General features: G+C 40.2%; 1 protein-coding gene across 1 annotated transcript; it reads right to left on the bottom strand.

The window, feature by feature from the left end:
* Nucleotides 1-4,787: 4,787 nt before the first annotated feature.
* On the bottom strand, nucleotides 4,788-8,785 carry LOC131327150 (receptor-like protein 43). Its single transcript, XM_058360175.1, has 5 exons — nucleotides 8,717-8,785; nucleotides 7,639-7,848; nucleotides 7,032-7,178; nucleotides 6,197-6,546; nucleotides 4,788-5,616 (listed from the first exon to the last, which is right to left on the bottom strand). The coding sequence occupies exons 1-5, from the start codon at nucleotides 8,783-8,785 to the stop codon at nucleotides 4,788-4,790; spliced, it is 1,605 nt and encodes a 534-aa protein (XP_058216158.1).
* Nucleotides 8,786-16,727: the final 7,942 nt, after the last annotated feature.

The raw sequence follows: 16,727 nt of genomic DNA, 5'->3' as shown, positions 1-16,727 counted from the left end.
CACAACGATATTTCATCAAATTAAGAATTCCACCCAATTCTCACCTCGGGAAATGTTGAAAAGCCCAACCTACCGTGGACACTTGTTAAATCCCATTTTGTAGACCGGTCTTGTGAACAACCCCGATATATAGGTAGTGGGCCTAGTGGCAATTAATAGTTGGTACTGAGAAACGTTTTTTTAAACTTAAATGATAACTTCGTTTATTCGGCCCAAAGTATGGGATATTTTAAACTTTTAATTATGTAAGTCTAACTTCTTCATACAATCTTGACTCTAAAAATGCTGATGGGCTGCCAAGATAAACAAAAAAACAAAAAAAACAAAACAATTTAGTCTCAAAGCAGACACTTTCAAAGATAAAGTATAGGGGATCCATTAAGTGAGAAATGACAGGGTCATTGGTGTGCTCAAAATGTTTTGATAATGTTGTTTCCACCGCATTCAGAATAGAGGCTTAAAGCAAAGCTTGTTATTAACCTTCCAAGCCCAAAAATGTACAAATAAAAAAAAATACAAAAGAAGAAGAAACTTTGACAATGCCATGTGCTCAATTTTAAGGCTATCAATGTGCAACCAAACCTGCTATGCCTTTGAGTGATTATATTATGCCATTTTTGTAATAATAGCATAACACTTGTTTTGTCATTCTAAAAAGTGTTATGCCTTTTTATTATGTCATTTTTGAAAAAATGTTATGACCTAATGATGCACAAAAAAGCATATGTTATGCTGTTTATAACCGGCGTCCCCTTTTGGATAGGGGACACCATAGCATTATCCATTAAATTGGGATTTGTTTATTTGGAAGGGATGTGAAACATGGGGTGCCTAAAGCATATATGACCTCAGGCCACCAAAATGTCACACACGACTCTCTTGGCTGAGACTCGCAAGCACGGAAAATATAAAAGAAGGAACAACGCAAATTGCTCAGTTTTAAGGCTATGTGCATATCAAAACCAAGCCAACCCGTGTGTCCCGCCCAATCAATTGAAATTAAGGAATATGAAAACAGGGATAGGCTGGCACAAGTACGACACGGTATGGGCCGGCATGACACAACATGGAAACTTTATTAGGCCAAGCTGGTTTGTCGTTCCGGGCACGTCACTTGTACAGAAAAAGCACAAGCACGACACGGGCACTGCACAAGGCACGACACTGGCACAGACTTGCCATTTCTATGTACGTATGAATGAGATTGATCCATAAAATCTAATTACAAAGTGAGATTTGTTCTTTCTAATCAATAGAGTAACTTCGATTGCTTTGAATCATCGAATTCTTTTATTTCTCTATCATAAAAATATACATGATTCAGTATGCACAAGAAAATAACAGAGATCAAGTGCAAACCTAAGATTGACAATTTGGGTTTGATTCTTTAATCTTTACCTTTACAAAGCCCGACTAGGCATGGCACAGGCATGACACGATACAAACACAAGACACACGGCACGGGCACTAGCTGTCTGACTTCCATTTCCACAATGATCATGGAGCATTATGTATGAACAATGATCAAGTTGGCAATGCACCCACTATTTTCCTTTGTTGATCATCTTAGTGTGGTCTAGCTACTCGAAGCAATGCATAAATCTATTTTGTAAACAAAAAATTCAGATACTATGGGATTCTGAAATATCTTGTTCACCTCCTCTGAGCCTTTGGTTGGAGTAGATCTAGCCCCGGTCCCTTGAACCTGACCTGCACCATGAAGCACGACTAAAAGACCAGACCGGAGGAGCTCCGGTATGGCCCTCCGGCGTGAGAATGAGAATGTGCAAAGAGGAAAGCAAAGGACTAGGGTTTGAGTGGGGAAGATAGCATGTACCTCTTTAGGGCTTCACCCTTAGGTATTTATAAAGATCCCTTTGCTTGCTCTCCAAGTACATTCACGTGCATGTGTTGGCTAACGTCACATTTGACGTCACAGATAGGGTTTGATAACCTTTTTTGGGTGTGACCTGGCACCCCCATGTGCACTCATCATTATCGTTTGGCATAACCGCCAAGGGTGATGTCATACACATCGCCTTGGGATAAAGCAGTTACTTGCACGTGGATGCACTGGCCCATTAGAGTATGGCCGAGCCTAAGAGCTCGACTCTGGGCGAGCAACATGATTTCTGGAGTTTATGGGTTGGAAGATACCTTTTCTACTTTTCGTTCCAAGACCGGAAAGGCTGAAAGGGGATGCAAAATGATTTATATGGAATACATTGTTGGGATGAGAGAGAGTTCAATATGATGCCGGTCAAAGTCCTTGAAATTATTCAAGAAGTCATTGCGTCAATCGAAGAGTCTTTTTAAGTTTCCAAGTGGTTTTTGATGTTTTCAAGAGTCAAACACATATATCAATTAGTCTTTGGTCAAGTCCTTTTTAATTTGTGTCTTGAAAGTGTAAGTGTCTTTTCCTATTCTTGGAGGGTTGTTCCAAGTAGCTTATAAATAGTTTATCTAATGAATGAAATGGTAGTTTTGAGTGTTGAATTAATAGAGCCTTTGGCTAGTGAGAAGTTTATCTTCTTATTTCGTTTCTGTGTCTCTTAGGTGGATTCCTTAAGAGTGGTGAGCGATCCATACGCCCTGTATCCCCAGTTAAATCCTCGGGTGGTGATATATGTATCCCGTTGATTCCTAACTTGGGTGGTGAGCGATTACCCCTTTATCCCTTTTTACCTTTCTTCCGTCCCATTTTAAAAAATCCGCCGTCAATTTTGGTATCAGAGCTCTTGGGTTGCCATGGCTAGAGTGTTTCAACATCAGCAACAAGAACAACAATCATTTCAAAATCCACATCATGGGGAGGACAAGGATAGTTTCAAAGTGGACGATGCTACTCTTGAATGGCCCTTTACAACAAAAATTATTCCAGATCCAATTGTGGATTGGAGTAAGCGGCCAATCTATGATGAATACACTGAAGATGGGTTCTTGATTTTGCATGATGTGTACATCAAGAATATTGTTTATGTGGCTAATGAAGTTGTTGGTCCAGTTGATGGCGAAATTGATAATTTATTCGTGGCCAACGATGATATTCAAGATGGCAATAGGCAAAAGCAAATTTTGGAATCATCTAGTACCATGGTGAGTGCTATTCATGTCAAACATATTGAAGAGAGCAAACTGGAAGTTGAAGTGAAAAGCATTTGGATTGGATTGAACAACCAATTTTTGATGAAAAAACAACTATAATTGTCGAAGAAGGTTTTAAAGCAAATGACGAGTTCCAAATGCATGGTGGGTCTTTTGAGCAACTACATGTACTGGATCCATTTTGGAATTCTATTGAAGGCTTTGCAAGCAAGAATCCATGGGTTACGTACCAAGAGCACAATTTGCAGGAGATAGTTCATTTCGTTTTTGGCAACATTTTAAAATTTAGGTATGAAAAAATTAATTTCAAGTACAAGGTTAATGCAAACAAGATTCGGCGTTCTAAACTGTTTCAAGCCTTGGAAACTCGAGGACGAGTTTTCTCAACCGGGGGAGAATGATGCCGGTCAAAGTCCTTGAAATTATTCAAGAAGTCATTGCGTCAATCGAAGAGTCTTTTTAAGTTTCCAAGTGGTTTTTGATGTTTTCAAGAGTCAAACACATATATCAATTAGTCTTTGGTCAAGTCCTTTTTAATTTGTGTCTTGAAAGTGTAAGTGTCTTTTCCTATTCTTGGAGGGTTGTTCCAAGTAGCTTATAAATAGTTTATCTAATGAATGAAATGGTAGTTTTGAGTGTTGAATTAATAGAGCCTTTGGCTAGTGAGAAGTTTATCTTCTTATTTCGTTTCTGTATCTCTTAGGTGGATTCCTTAAGAGTGGTGAGCGATCCATACGCCCTGTATCCCCAGTTAAATCCTCGGGTGGTGATATATGTATCCCGTTGATTCCTAACTTGGGTGGTGAGCGATTACCCCTTTATCCCTTTTTACCTTTCTTCCGTCCCATTTGAAAAATCCGCCGTCAGTTTTCACTCACAATACACAAAGAGCTTATATTAATTTCTTAAAAATACTTAACACATTCAAACAATACAATTTTCACTCTCACATTTTTCCTCTCTCTCACCTACACACAACGGTGGGTGAAATCGCCACCGGGGGGTTCCCTTCCCTCACTAGGCTCTCTCTGTTTACGTCTCCCACACACAGTAATGCATTCATACACAGTCATATATAGGCTAAAGAAAAGCTCTTAATCACTCATACAACTTACCTAATTACAACACCTTCACTATGACAATCTCCATCTAGTTTCCGAACTGCACCTCACACCACAATGCCATAAAGATAACTTCGATCCAGATATACAAAAGTAGGAAATTTTGTAAAGAAAGCCAAGTAGTCATGGACTGAATCACCCTAATAATGAAGCTTCTCACTTTGCTGTGCTGCTCTTATTCCCATCTCCCTTCTGATCCACCTCTACAATATCTGCAAAATTTGATCTATTTTTAAGAGAGAAAAACTACTTGAAACGAAAGCAAGCAGAAAACTAGAGGGATGTATGAAATTACTTCAGGACTTGTGTCCCAGACAACTTTACATGATCATGGGGCTCATGCCAGCTAATTCAGTGATTTTTTGCAATAAACAGTAATAGAAATAAAACAAATTTGGCCACGAATTTTTGGATCGTACGTACAAATTGTTAGGACCCTAAAGATAAGCTTAGATTAAAACCACAAGCAACTTCCCCAAACCACCCCCCACCCGCTTTTGTAGGTATAATAAGATGATGAAGGACATCGTAACACTTACCATACAAGCCATTCGCATTTTGCTAATTCCATCTGCCTCCATGTCTCCGAGCATTTCTTTTCAGCCTCTTTCCGTTTCTGTTTCCTACATCTTCAACCATCTTCACAAGCCATTGAGGTTTTCCGAAAGAGAACATAAGATATCCCACGACAAGTCCAATTACCAGTCCAGATCCATACCCTGGCAATATGACTTCCCAACAAAATACACTCACGGACTCTGAATATTCTTCTTCAAATGTCAACGGTGGTGGCTGTTGCCTTGGGATCCCAAATGTATTCGACAATGGAGGTCCACCTAATGCCGAGTTGTTGATGTAAGAATCATTAGGAAATGCATCAAATTGTTTGCCTCGAGGTATAGGCCCAGTTAGGCGATTCTGCGAAAGGTTAAGAGTTCCGAGAAAGTTTAAGTTCGTGAGTTGTTGAGGGATCACCCTAATGAGCTTGTTTGGTGAGAGGTCTAACCATTCAAGCTCCGTCAAATTACCAAGGGACTTTGGTATATAACCTGTGAGGCTGTTGTGTGATAAGTTGAGTCCTCGAATCAAATTTACCGCACCGATGACCTCAGGAATTTCACCCCCGAACTTGTTTCTTGATAAGTCAACGGCTGAGAAGATTGTAAGGATTTTTTCCATTTCCATGGTCGATCCTTTGATTACCATAGTCAAAGAATCATAATAATCTCTATGAAAAGCTCCAGTATTTATCATGTAATTCAAACGAAAATCTACATCATCCACATTCATCATTGCTTCAAATTTTGTGAAGTACTTTTTTGGCAATGTACCAGAGAAAATATTGTTTGACATATCAAGAACTCGCAACAATGGGAAGGGAATTGTTGTCCTGGAAGTCGGGATGGATTCATGCAATTTGTTAGATTGCAAGTAGGCCTGTCAATGGACCGAATCCGATCCGAAAAATCCGATCCGGATCCGATAACATCGATCCGATAATCCGAATCCGGTAATTCAATACGGATCTAGATCGGATCGGATTAAATCCGTTATCAATCCGAATCCGAACTTTATTTTTTTTTTAAAATTTAATTTTTTTTTTAAAAATAGTAAAATTTTTATTTTGAAAAAAAAAATGTTTAAGAAGTTGTATTTTTATTTTTATTTTTTATTTTTATTTTTTTTAAATTTTTTTCGGAAAATAATTTTTTTTTGAAAAAAAATTTATTTTGTTTTTGCTAAAATTTTTGAAGTAAAAAAAGTTTCTGGATCGGATCCGGATTTTTCGAATTCGGATCCGGATTACCACTATCAGATTTAAGTCTTATTGGATCCGGATCGGATTATGTCTTATCGGATCCGGATCGGATTGTGTCTCGGATCCGGATCTGTCGGATCCGGATCGGATCCGGCCCATTGACAGACCTAATTGCAAGATTAGGACTTGCAAGTTCGGTAAATTTTCCAACCAATGCGGAAATTTGCCAACAAACTTGTTTCTTCTGAGACTTAGCACTTCCAGTTTTCTACAATTAACTAGAGACTTCAGTATTGGACCTTCAAACCCATTGCCATTAAGATTGATAGTTGTCAATATATTTCTCTTGGTAATTGAATCATGAATGGTGCTAGAGAAGTTATTCATTTGTAAATCGAGCACAATGAGATTTTCCCTGAATCTATTTGATTCAAGAATTGTGCCAGAAAAGCTATTTGAAGAAAGAATAAGGTGGGTAAGGTTTGGGAGTTCAAAGGTGGAATTTGGAACAGTGCCATATAGGTTGTTATTGCTCAAATCAATAATCTCCAGCAAAGAGGACTAGAATTCAAGTGTGTGACCAATCAGTTCGTTATAGCTGAGTTCTAAGTATGTGAGTTAGGGTAATTTGAAGACCCAAGATGGTATTGTACCGTTGATCAAATTTCGGTAGATGCTCAAAAAGTGTAGATTTGGAGGTACAATTACTTGTGAAGGAAGAGGACCAGTGAGACTATTGTTTGACACATCCAAAAACCAAAGTTCTGTCAAGTTTGCATCCCACAAAAAGAAGGGACCCGTGAAATGATTATTTGAAAGGTCTAACATAACGATCGAGATTTCTAAGGTTTGAAATTGAAGATGTAAGGATACCACTGAAATTGTTGGATGAGAGTATTAATCGCTTGAGATTCCTAAGGTTTGAAATTGAAGATGGGAGGATAACGTTGAAATTGTTGAATGAGAGGTGTAAAGTCAATTTTGGTAAGGTTCCCGGGAGAAATAGGCATTGATCCATTGAAATCGCAATTCCAAAGAGAAAGTACCTTCAAGGACTTCAGATTAGCGACTAAGTCCGGCCATTCTCCAAAAAAACCTGAGAACGAGAGATCTAAGAACTGTAGAGGATAGCTCAAATTCATGAAATCAGGTAGATAACCCGTGAGAGCATCATTGAACCCTATATCCAACTCCTATAGATGAGGTAAATGAAAGATTCCGCTAGGGAAATTTCCATGTAAACCAGAGGAGCTAATAAGGAGGGTTCTTAAAGAAGTCAAATTGAGCAAAGAATTTGGAACCACCGAAGAAGACATGTTTATATGCCCAAGATTAAGATCTCTTGGATAAATTTCAAATGAGTAACTCGAACCCGTCTTCCTCCAATTTCGAGTCATAATTTAAAGAGAGATCAAGCGACTCCAGTTTGTTTAGGAAGGAAATTCTTGCTGGGACTTTGCCCTTAAAACCACAGTGTGAGAGATTGAGGTGTGTCAATTCAGTGAACCAAGTGAATTCAGGTGGAATGCGAGATAAGGAAAAGTTATTGAAAGCGAGGTTGAGCTTTTGAAGGTGGGGAAAGGAGTGGAAGAGGCTGCTATTAGGATGGATGGCGCCTTGGAGGCAGCTACAGCTGAGCTCGAGTCCAATTACTTGACCCGTCTTGTTGTCACAATCGACCCCATCCCACAAATAACAGTCAAAACCCTTTTTCCAAGACTCCATATTTGGAGAAGAAGCATCACAAACCCAAGAAGAATATTCATCGAAGGAAAATTTGAAGTTTTGCGTACACCGATGAATTTGGAGTTTTGCGTACACCGATAAGTATGAACGAAAAAAAATGTGCATCTCACAAGCTAGCTACAAAATATGCGTACTATGCACATCAAAGTCAAACCCTTGCATAACTAACAAAGAAAATACGTAACAAACACACAAAAATTGAGTCATGAATAGCATAAAAATGGTTTGATTTCCACATCACCGAATCGTAATATGGACTGTGTAAATGGAGTGTGTCAAAAATCAGTGTCGGCCCTGGGCTATATAGCCCATGGTGCGGCCCCAGAAAATATGCAAACTTTAGGGCTCCGTTTGTTTGGGCGTAAAATATTTTCTAGTAAAATGATTTACCTATTTTCGGGTGTTTGGTTGTGTAAAAAACTAGGAAAACATTTTACATGTAAAATATTTTCTATTAATTGGATAAAAATGACTTACCCTTAAATCTTCCGTAAGTTATTTTACAAAATGAACCCGCTACCTTCTACTGCAATTTTCACTGTTCAGTTTTCTCGATCGTCAGTCCTGACCCACGTTCAATTCCAATATTCTCATATCTCTCCACCGTTTAAGCATCCCTTCTCTCTCTACACTATTTTGTTGATTTCTAAAAATATTTTCAAGTGCCAACCAAACACCGAAATATAAAAGTTTGAAATTTATTTTTTGAAAAAATATTTTACATGAAAAATATTTTTACATCGAAACAAAGGAGCCTAGGTTCCTTTCTATTCGGTACTCATTATAAAATAATGTTTTTTTTATACATAATGTGATACACGTGATGAGTGTTTTGCTTTTTCTTTATTTCACATATACATAATATTTTGCATTTTCTTTATTTGTAATGTTTGTCTATTAAATTAGTGATATCTTAGTGATAGTTTTTGAAGGACTAGTCGTTTTGCCATGTGCGTTGCACGTGGTTTGTTTGAAGCCCAAGTACTATTGACATTGTAGTTCTTTTTGGAGCGGGTATGTCATTGAGATGAAGGCCGTAAATATTATTGGTCATTCGGTATGGAAGGAACCGTCGCTCGGCCTCGGACTTTGATTAAAATAAATTGGGCTAAGAGTTTTTTTTTTTCTTTTTGGGCCAATCTTATTGATGAAGCAACTTTGATAATAGCTCCGATCCGAACCTGCAAAATAAGATGATAACTTATGTCACCCGTATGGTGGCGTGTCAACCACCCTCCGATGCCAAGTCAGTAGGAACTTTCTCGTATATTAATGGAAATTCTCTGTATTAGAGTTGTGTACCTAATATGGTGTTCTTCAGTCGTATTTATAGGCATTTACTCTCGGAGTTTGAATCCTTGTTGGACTATACTTTGTAGATTCCGGATCTCCTCCTTGTGGAGAGTGGAGTCCTATCTTAGCTAGTAATCCATGTGGAGGATATCTTAGCTAGTAATCCATGTGGTTCCTCTCAGGGTTAGGACTCTTATCTTTGATCATGGTTGTGCTTATTTTTGGCCCTTTGGGTTTATCTCATCCTTCTCTTATCCCTTAGGACTCCTTCTTCCAGTCGTGGTGTCTTTATCTTAAACAAGTATACCTTTCGTATGATAGCGTAGAGGTTAAGCTTCTCAAGGGAGCTAGGAGTCGGAGCTGGTCCTAGGACTTACCTTCCAGCTTCGGCCGTAGGACGGACCTGGAAGGTTATTGCTCTGTTCTCTCGTAGGTCCTTTACAGGAGCTTGGAGAGAAGGGAGCTCATACTCCCCAGGTCCGTAGGCCTGGTAGTGCTGAGCTCGTTAGGTATATTTATACTTATCAGGTACTCCCCTGTTCCTAAGCTCTAGATTCGCTTTAGAGGTCGGAAACATTGGAAAAGCTCGAATGGCGGTTATTGCTTTTTGGCTGCCCTTCAGAAAGTTTTAAACAAGCGGGTCTTATTGTAGGGGGATGAAAACAATTGGTACTTCGAATCAACTGGATCACAACGGCTTATTCGTGCCTCTTCACCGGAACCCTAACTCGTCGTCTGAACCCTAATCTGCAAAATAGACAGGGGGTGAGTGGACCTCTGCCTCTCGTGGCAAAGGCCCTCCGATGCCTTTGTTAGTATCACTTACTAGCAATTAAACCCTAATTATCAGTAGGAAAGCAATAATAATGCAACGTATTGCGTACCTTTTACCTCTAGGTTTTCCTCTTATTTATAGATTCACATATGCTTGCTGGCCAAGCATCCGTGTTGCCCTAGGATTCCTAAATCGTATAGGAATCCCAGGATATCAAGGATTCTCGTTTCCTTTATCAGTTCATTACTTTAATCCTTGTAGGACTATTTTCCATAACAAGCCGAACATCCCATACTCGTTGGGTATCTTTCTCAGATCCTATATTCTTAGGATCTTATTCCTTTACGGGATATGACTATTCTGGAATCTTCCAGAGTATTCCTTCTGCTCCAGCTCTCGATTGGAGCTCCTTCTTTGTTCGGCCGTCCCCAAACAGACGGCTTGGACCAGTTCACTTCACATGTAACTGGTCCTTGAGCCCATACAACCTTCCTGGACCGTTGACTTCTCATGTCACTGGTCCATATTGCCGAACACTTGTTTAGCACGATGACCGTCCTGTCTATATTCAAACTATGGTCCCACGTACCATTTATTCGGACATCGATTGCATTGCTTTCAACCCGTGATCACTCGTATCACGTGCTAGGTTCTTTACAACATCTGTTCGGCTGTATCATAACCGAACAGTCTGCTTGGACCAACTACTTCACATGTATCTTAGTCCAATGTAATCAAAATATCTCTAACTGTCGAACAGTCTATTTATAGCCATGACTTCTCATATCACTGTTCACCGAACTGCCCGGCGGTAAGTCTAGTCGTATTTACCACGTGTTCCTAAACATCACGTGTTCGGTAACTAAATGTACCTGCTTGGGAATACCTCCCTACACTTATCATAGAACAGGTGTCAAGATCTCTTCGTATTTTGATTTTATGAGGTGTACGACGAAGATTTAGGAACCGTTCTCGGGACTAGGGCTGATCTTTTAAGTTTCCCCCTTCTTTGATCATCCTTCTTAGTACGGAGAGGCTTTCAAACCTTCTCAAGCGGTTTTAGTGTGAGATTTCCCTTCGTCGTTCTTCTCCGTCATCGCGTTAGAGCTCATCCTTCGTAGGTACGCTCCCTCTTTCTTTGCTGTTCTTTCTTTGTTTTTGCGCTGGATCCTCTTTCTAGTATAGAGATTACGGACCCGACGCGGGTCATTCCTGGGGAATTTATCTGTGCTAGGTTGATTGGTTTTTCCTGTATCAATTTGCATTCTCCCATTATAGAGGATTTTGCACCCTACTCTCTCGTTCTTCAGAACAGGGTTTTCCGTGACCTCTTTTATCTATCTGCTTCTTTGTATCCACGATTCGCTGTTGGGACCTTAATGGCGGAAGGTTTCATTAATTTTTCGTCGATTCTTAACGCTGAAGAGTCGACCATAGAAGAGGAGGTCTCGATGCATCGTCGTAGTAGTATTAGGGCTTCGCCTGCTGTGGGTCAGTCTAGTGGTGTTAGATATTCATCGCCCCCTGTTTCTGTATTAAGGGGTTCTCGTAGGATTCCCGCTTTTTCTGCCTCTAACATTCCTTCTACCATTATAAATGAGGAGTTGGCTGCTCTCAGAGTTAGATATTCTATTCCAGAATCCGTTTCTCTTAGGAAGTCCTCTGGGTTAGAGCGAGCCTGTTCTTTTGTTGAAAATGGGACTTACCTCTATGTTGGTTCTTTAGAAGGGGGTTTACGTCTGCCCTTGCCCACTATTGTGAGAGATATCTTGAGTTTTCTTAGTTTGGCTCCTGGCCAGATTGTCCCCAATTCTTGCCGCCTCTTAATAAGCTGTGCCGCGCTGTGGGGAGCAATGTCTGATGGGCAGATTTCTTTGTCGAAAGGACCTTTTTTGAACCAGTTTTCTGTTAAAGAAGCCCCTGGAGGTTCTGGGTGGTTTTATTTTGCGAAGAGGCTTGGTGGAGGGGAGCTAGTCACAGATCTTCCTACTGTGAGTAAAAATTGGAAAGATAAATTCTTTTTTGTTGGTGGTGATGGTTGGGAGCTTCCCAATTGGGAGATTGGAACATGTACTCCTCGGATTCCCAGTAGATGGGGAATTCCCACTACAAATTGTAAGCCAATGCTTTTCTGCAATTTATTGTCTGAATAATTTAATCCATATATTTATGATTCACCTTTAATTTTGGCAGCTAGAGTCCCATTTCCTTTGAGCCCTTTCCAGGAAACAGAGCTACAACAAGCCAAGGGCTACTTAGTTCATAGTTGGGAATTGCTTGTGACTTCAGAGTCGTTGGCCGCTTATCTGCTGGGTCCAGAGACTACTCGTGAGGCCTTAGCACTCTCTAGAGGTAGTTTCTATTTTGATTTGCTACTATGGCTCTAGCTGATTTTCATATTGCTTTTCACTTCTTTTCTTTTTAGAAGAAGAAGGTGAAGGTAAAGAGATGGCACCTAAAATGGACAAAGCCTTGCTGGCCCAATTGAAAGCTGAGAGGGTCAAGCAGTCACCTGAAGCCGTGGCTCCGAAAAGGAAAAGCTCTTGCCTTCAAAAAGAGCTGAATGTTGAAAGTTTCTTAGATGCTGACCTATTTATCACTCCTGCTTCTGAGTTGTCAGTCGGGCAAACTATCAACGAAAATGCTGAGAATTTAAAGAGAAAAGGAAAGGGTACTGTTATGGGAAGCACTCCTCCTTCAAAGAAGTCGAAGGTCTCTGTTGGTCCTTCTATTTTGGGTGACCGTCAAGAAGCTCTTAAGCTTGCTTCTGAGTTGCTCTATACAACAGATGAAGAATTGATGGGGGAGATGTCTCTTCAAGAAGTTGAGGAGCAAATGTTAATTGAATTAGCCATGGTATGCTCTTTTTCTTCTGACTTTATCACTTTTCGATTTGTTATTTTTTCCTTTCTGACTTTTTGCCTATTCTTGTAAGCTGCAGCCCGTAGTCGGTATCTCACTTCTCAAAGCCATAGTCTGGGCAAACAGGTTGTTACCCTTACAGAAGCCAATTTTAAGCTTGTGAAACAAGGTGCCTCAATGACTGCTGAGCTTCAAAGGGCTACTACTGAGAGGGACATTGCTTTGAAGTTGAAGAAAGAGCTGAAGGTAGAGAGAGATACTGCCGTGGTAGCTGCTCAAAGTCTGGAGAATAAGATTTCTGAATGGGACGTGGAGATGGAGAAATACTAGACTATGAATCAAGGGATGCTTGAGAAGGTAAAAAATGCTCAAAGGGAGGCTATTGAACTTTTCCTGCAGTCCCCTGAATATCGTCAGGATATAACTCAACAATATTTTGACAGTTTTGAAGCTATGAGGAGTCGGGCAGCTTTAGCTTTTCCAAATTTGGATTTTTCCAAATTTGAAGTTGATGATAAAGAAGTGCCCTCTAACTTTGATGGGGGACGTAGGGAGGAAGAGGATGGCGATGATGCAGCATCGAAAGATACATCCATTCCCTGCTCAGCAATTGCATCCCTTCTGCAAACTCCAGAGAAAGTTTCTCTTTCCCCTGAATCTCCAGTCCCTGCAGCAACTCTTCCTGGTCCATCATCTGGTGATGGAAAGGCTGTTTGATAATCTTGCCTTTGAAACTTCTTAAATTCGTCTGGGTTTGTAACTAAACACTTTTTAATACTTTCGTATTTTGACTGTGTTTCTTTTGGAGTGGCCATTAGTTTTGGCCTTAGCTCTATAACTTGATAGCTGCTGGTGATGATCCTAGTGAGATGTTTTTTGGAGCCTGTTTAGAAGGCTGATGTAGATAGAATGAAAGAATACTTTCATTCTGTGTTTTTATGGTAAATCTGTATGGTTTTTACCTACTGCTTTTGCAAACTTTCGCCCCCTTTTGATCTCCCTCTTTGAATTTAATTCCAACTTTGCTGTATACTACGTTGTACTCCCCCAAGTGTATTCATCGTTTGCGTCCAAACAATGGATATACTTGTTAATTTTTTCCGAGGGTACTCATTTAGGGGAATTGTAGTTTTGTAGAATGTATAGCTATGCTACATCTAAGAGTTTGGATATTTTTTCTAAGCTCATCATTTTGCATAGCTGTGCTACGTCTAAGAGCTTGGATATTTTTTCTGAGCTCATCATTTTGCATAGCTGTACTACGTCTAAGAGCTTGGATACTTTTCCTGAACTCATAATTTTGCATAGTTGTGCTACGTCTAAGAGCTTGGATACTTTTCCTGAACTCATAATTTTGCATAGCTGTGCTTCGTCTAAGAGCTTGGATACTTTTCCTGAACTCATCATTTTGCATAGCTGTACTACATCTAAGAGCTTGGATACTTTTCCTGAGCTCATAATTTTGCATAGCTGTGCTACGTTTAAGAGCTTGGATACTTTTCCTGAGCTCATAATTTTGCATAGCTGTGCTACATCTAAGAGCTTGGATATTTTTCCTGAGCTCATAATTTTGCATAGCTGTGCTACGTCTAAGAGCTTGGATATTTTTTCTGAGCTCATAATTTTACATAGCTGTGCTACGTCTAAGAGCTTATACATCAGATTGGCTCTTGGGATTTTAATATTTGTTGCGTCGTTTCGTTTACCCGAGGTAATCGGATGTGTAACTTCCCATTACTCTAGGCAGTTTTAGAGCGGCAGTTGTACCCACAAATTTAATTACGATCGTGCTAATTGGTTCAGCAAGAGGTTAGTGACCCGCTTATGTTTTGTTATAAATACTGCCGAATGCCAGAAGTTAAGTTTCACTTCGTAATCAGTTCTCATTTGATAATGGCGAACGAAGAGCAATCTTTTGATTTGTGTCAAGAGCTCAAAGATCTGAAGGCAGCCATTGAGGGGCTATCCTCCAAGGTGGAGGTCATGGCAGAGTCTACCTTTGTCATGGAGAAGACGGTCTGCATGATGCTGATAGCCAACTGGGACCAGTTGGCAGCTTTCCGAGGGCAGTCGGCCCCTCCTGTTCCCTCCCCTCCAAGGGAGAGAGATAGTGTTTAGGCTGTAACTTTGTGGGTTTACCCATAAAATTTTATGTAAAAATGCTGTCCACACCCTTTAGGGTGTGGATTTATTAATAAAATTTTGATTTTATTTTTCTGTTTTTTGCTTCTCTTGTTTGATCATGCGTTTAGGAGAAGAAGTAAATAACTGTCCCTCGTGGGGATTTTTATTGGCCTCACAGAATCGTAAATAAAACACGTGGTCCTAAAGTATTTTTCTACTAAGGCTATACTTAAAAACTGAAAGTCTCCTAAAAACAGAATCGAAACTAGAAAGCAAAAAATATAATCCCATTGTAAGCACCTACTTGTAGTACTTTTTGATATGTTCCACGTTCCACGAGTTTGGTAGTTCTTTTCCCCTTAGGGTTGCAAGCCTGTATGCACCAGCTTTGACATGGTGCAGGACCTGATAGAGGCCTTCCCAGTTTGGGCCGAGTTTGCCCACCTTTTTCCCAGTAGGATCTACTTTCCGTAGAACTAGATCACCAGAACGAAAATTTCTTGGTCTAACATGCGCTTCATGGTATTTAACCATCCTCTGCTGATAAACGGCAATTTTGGCCATTGCTGCTTCCCTTGTTTCTTCCAAGAGATCTAGCTCAGCCCTAAGATCCTGTTAGTTTTCTTGGTGGTCGATGCTTGCAGTCCTGTAGTTGAGGAGTTCCACTTCAATGGGGACTACTGCTTCTCCCCGAATGCAAGAGAATATGGTGTTTCTCCAGTTGTTGTTCGGGGTGTGGTTCGATATGCCCATAGCACATTATAAAGTTCATCTGGCCAGGTTCCTTTGGCCTCTCGTAGCCTCTTCTTAATCCCTTTTTTAATGGTTCGATTTGTAACTTCGACCTGCCCATTAGCTTTTGGGTTAGCTTTAGAGGCATAATGCACATGTATTCCCTTGGATATACAATATGCTTTAAACTGAGTATTGTCAAATTGTTTTCCCCGATCTGTAATGATTACTCGTGGCAATCCAAAACGGCTAATAATTAATTTCCATAAGAAATCAATGGTAACCTCCGCTGTGATTGTGGCCAGTGCCTTAGCTTCAACCCACTTTGTGAAGTAATCCACAGCTATTATAGCATACTGGACTTGGCCCGCAGCCATCGAAAGTGGGCCAACCAAGTCCAACCCCCATTGGGCAAATGGCCAAGGTCCTCTCATTGGGGTTAAAACTGTAGGTGATCCATGAATGATGTTTGCAAAGCGTTGACATCTTTCACATTTTTGCACCATAGAGTTGCAATCCTTTTGCATGCTGGGCCAATAGTACCCTAACCTGAGGAGTTTGTAAGCTAACATGCGGCCACTTTGGTGATCTCCACATATTCCTTGGTGGACCTCTTCCATTGCTTTCAAAGATTCCATTGTGGTGAGGCACCTTAGGTAAGGCAATGAAAAACTTCTTCTATATAGCACATCACCTATCATCAAGTACTTTGCAGCTCTGATCTTGAGTTGTCTGGCTTTGATCTTATCTCCTGGTTGCGTCCCATTAGCTATATAGTCGACTATGGGTCCAGTCCATGAATCACTGTAATTGATGGCTTGAACTTATGTCTCTGGGGTGGCAATACTTGGTAACTCTAAGTATCTTACAGGCGTATTCGGTGGAATAGCATCCTCCTTAGCCATGGCCAATTTTTCCAAATGATCTGCTTCATTGTTTTCCTCCCTTGGGATTCTGACAATATTAAAACTTTGCAATTTTGCAACTTGAGTTTTTACCTTATCCACATACTTTTGCATGATCCCCTCCTTTACAGTGTATTCCCCAAGGACTTGTCCCATAACTAGTTGTGAATCGCTTTTGGCTAGTATATGCTTGGCTCCAACAGCACTTGCCAATTCCAATTCAACCATTAGGGCTTCGTATTCGGCTTCATTGTTGGTTATTTTGAACTCAAACCTGAGCGCGTAGCTTAGGCGTTGTCCTTTCA

This window comes from Rhododendron vialii, chromosome 1a (genome assembly GCF_030253575.1).
Source record: "Rhododendron vialii isolate Sample 1 chromosome 1a, ASM3025357v1".
NCBI classification, from domain to species: Eukaryota; Viridiplantae; Streptophyta; class Magnoliopsida; order Ericales; family Ericaceae; genus Rhododendron; species Rhododendron vialii.
Note: the sequence above shows the minus strand (reverse complement) of the source record. Positions and strands in the feature narration are given on the sequence as shown.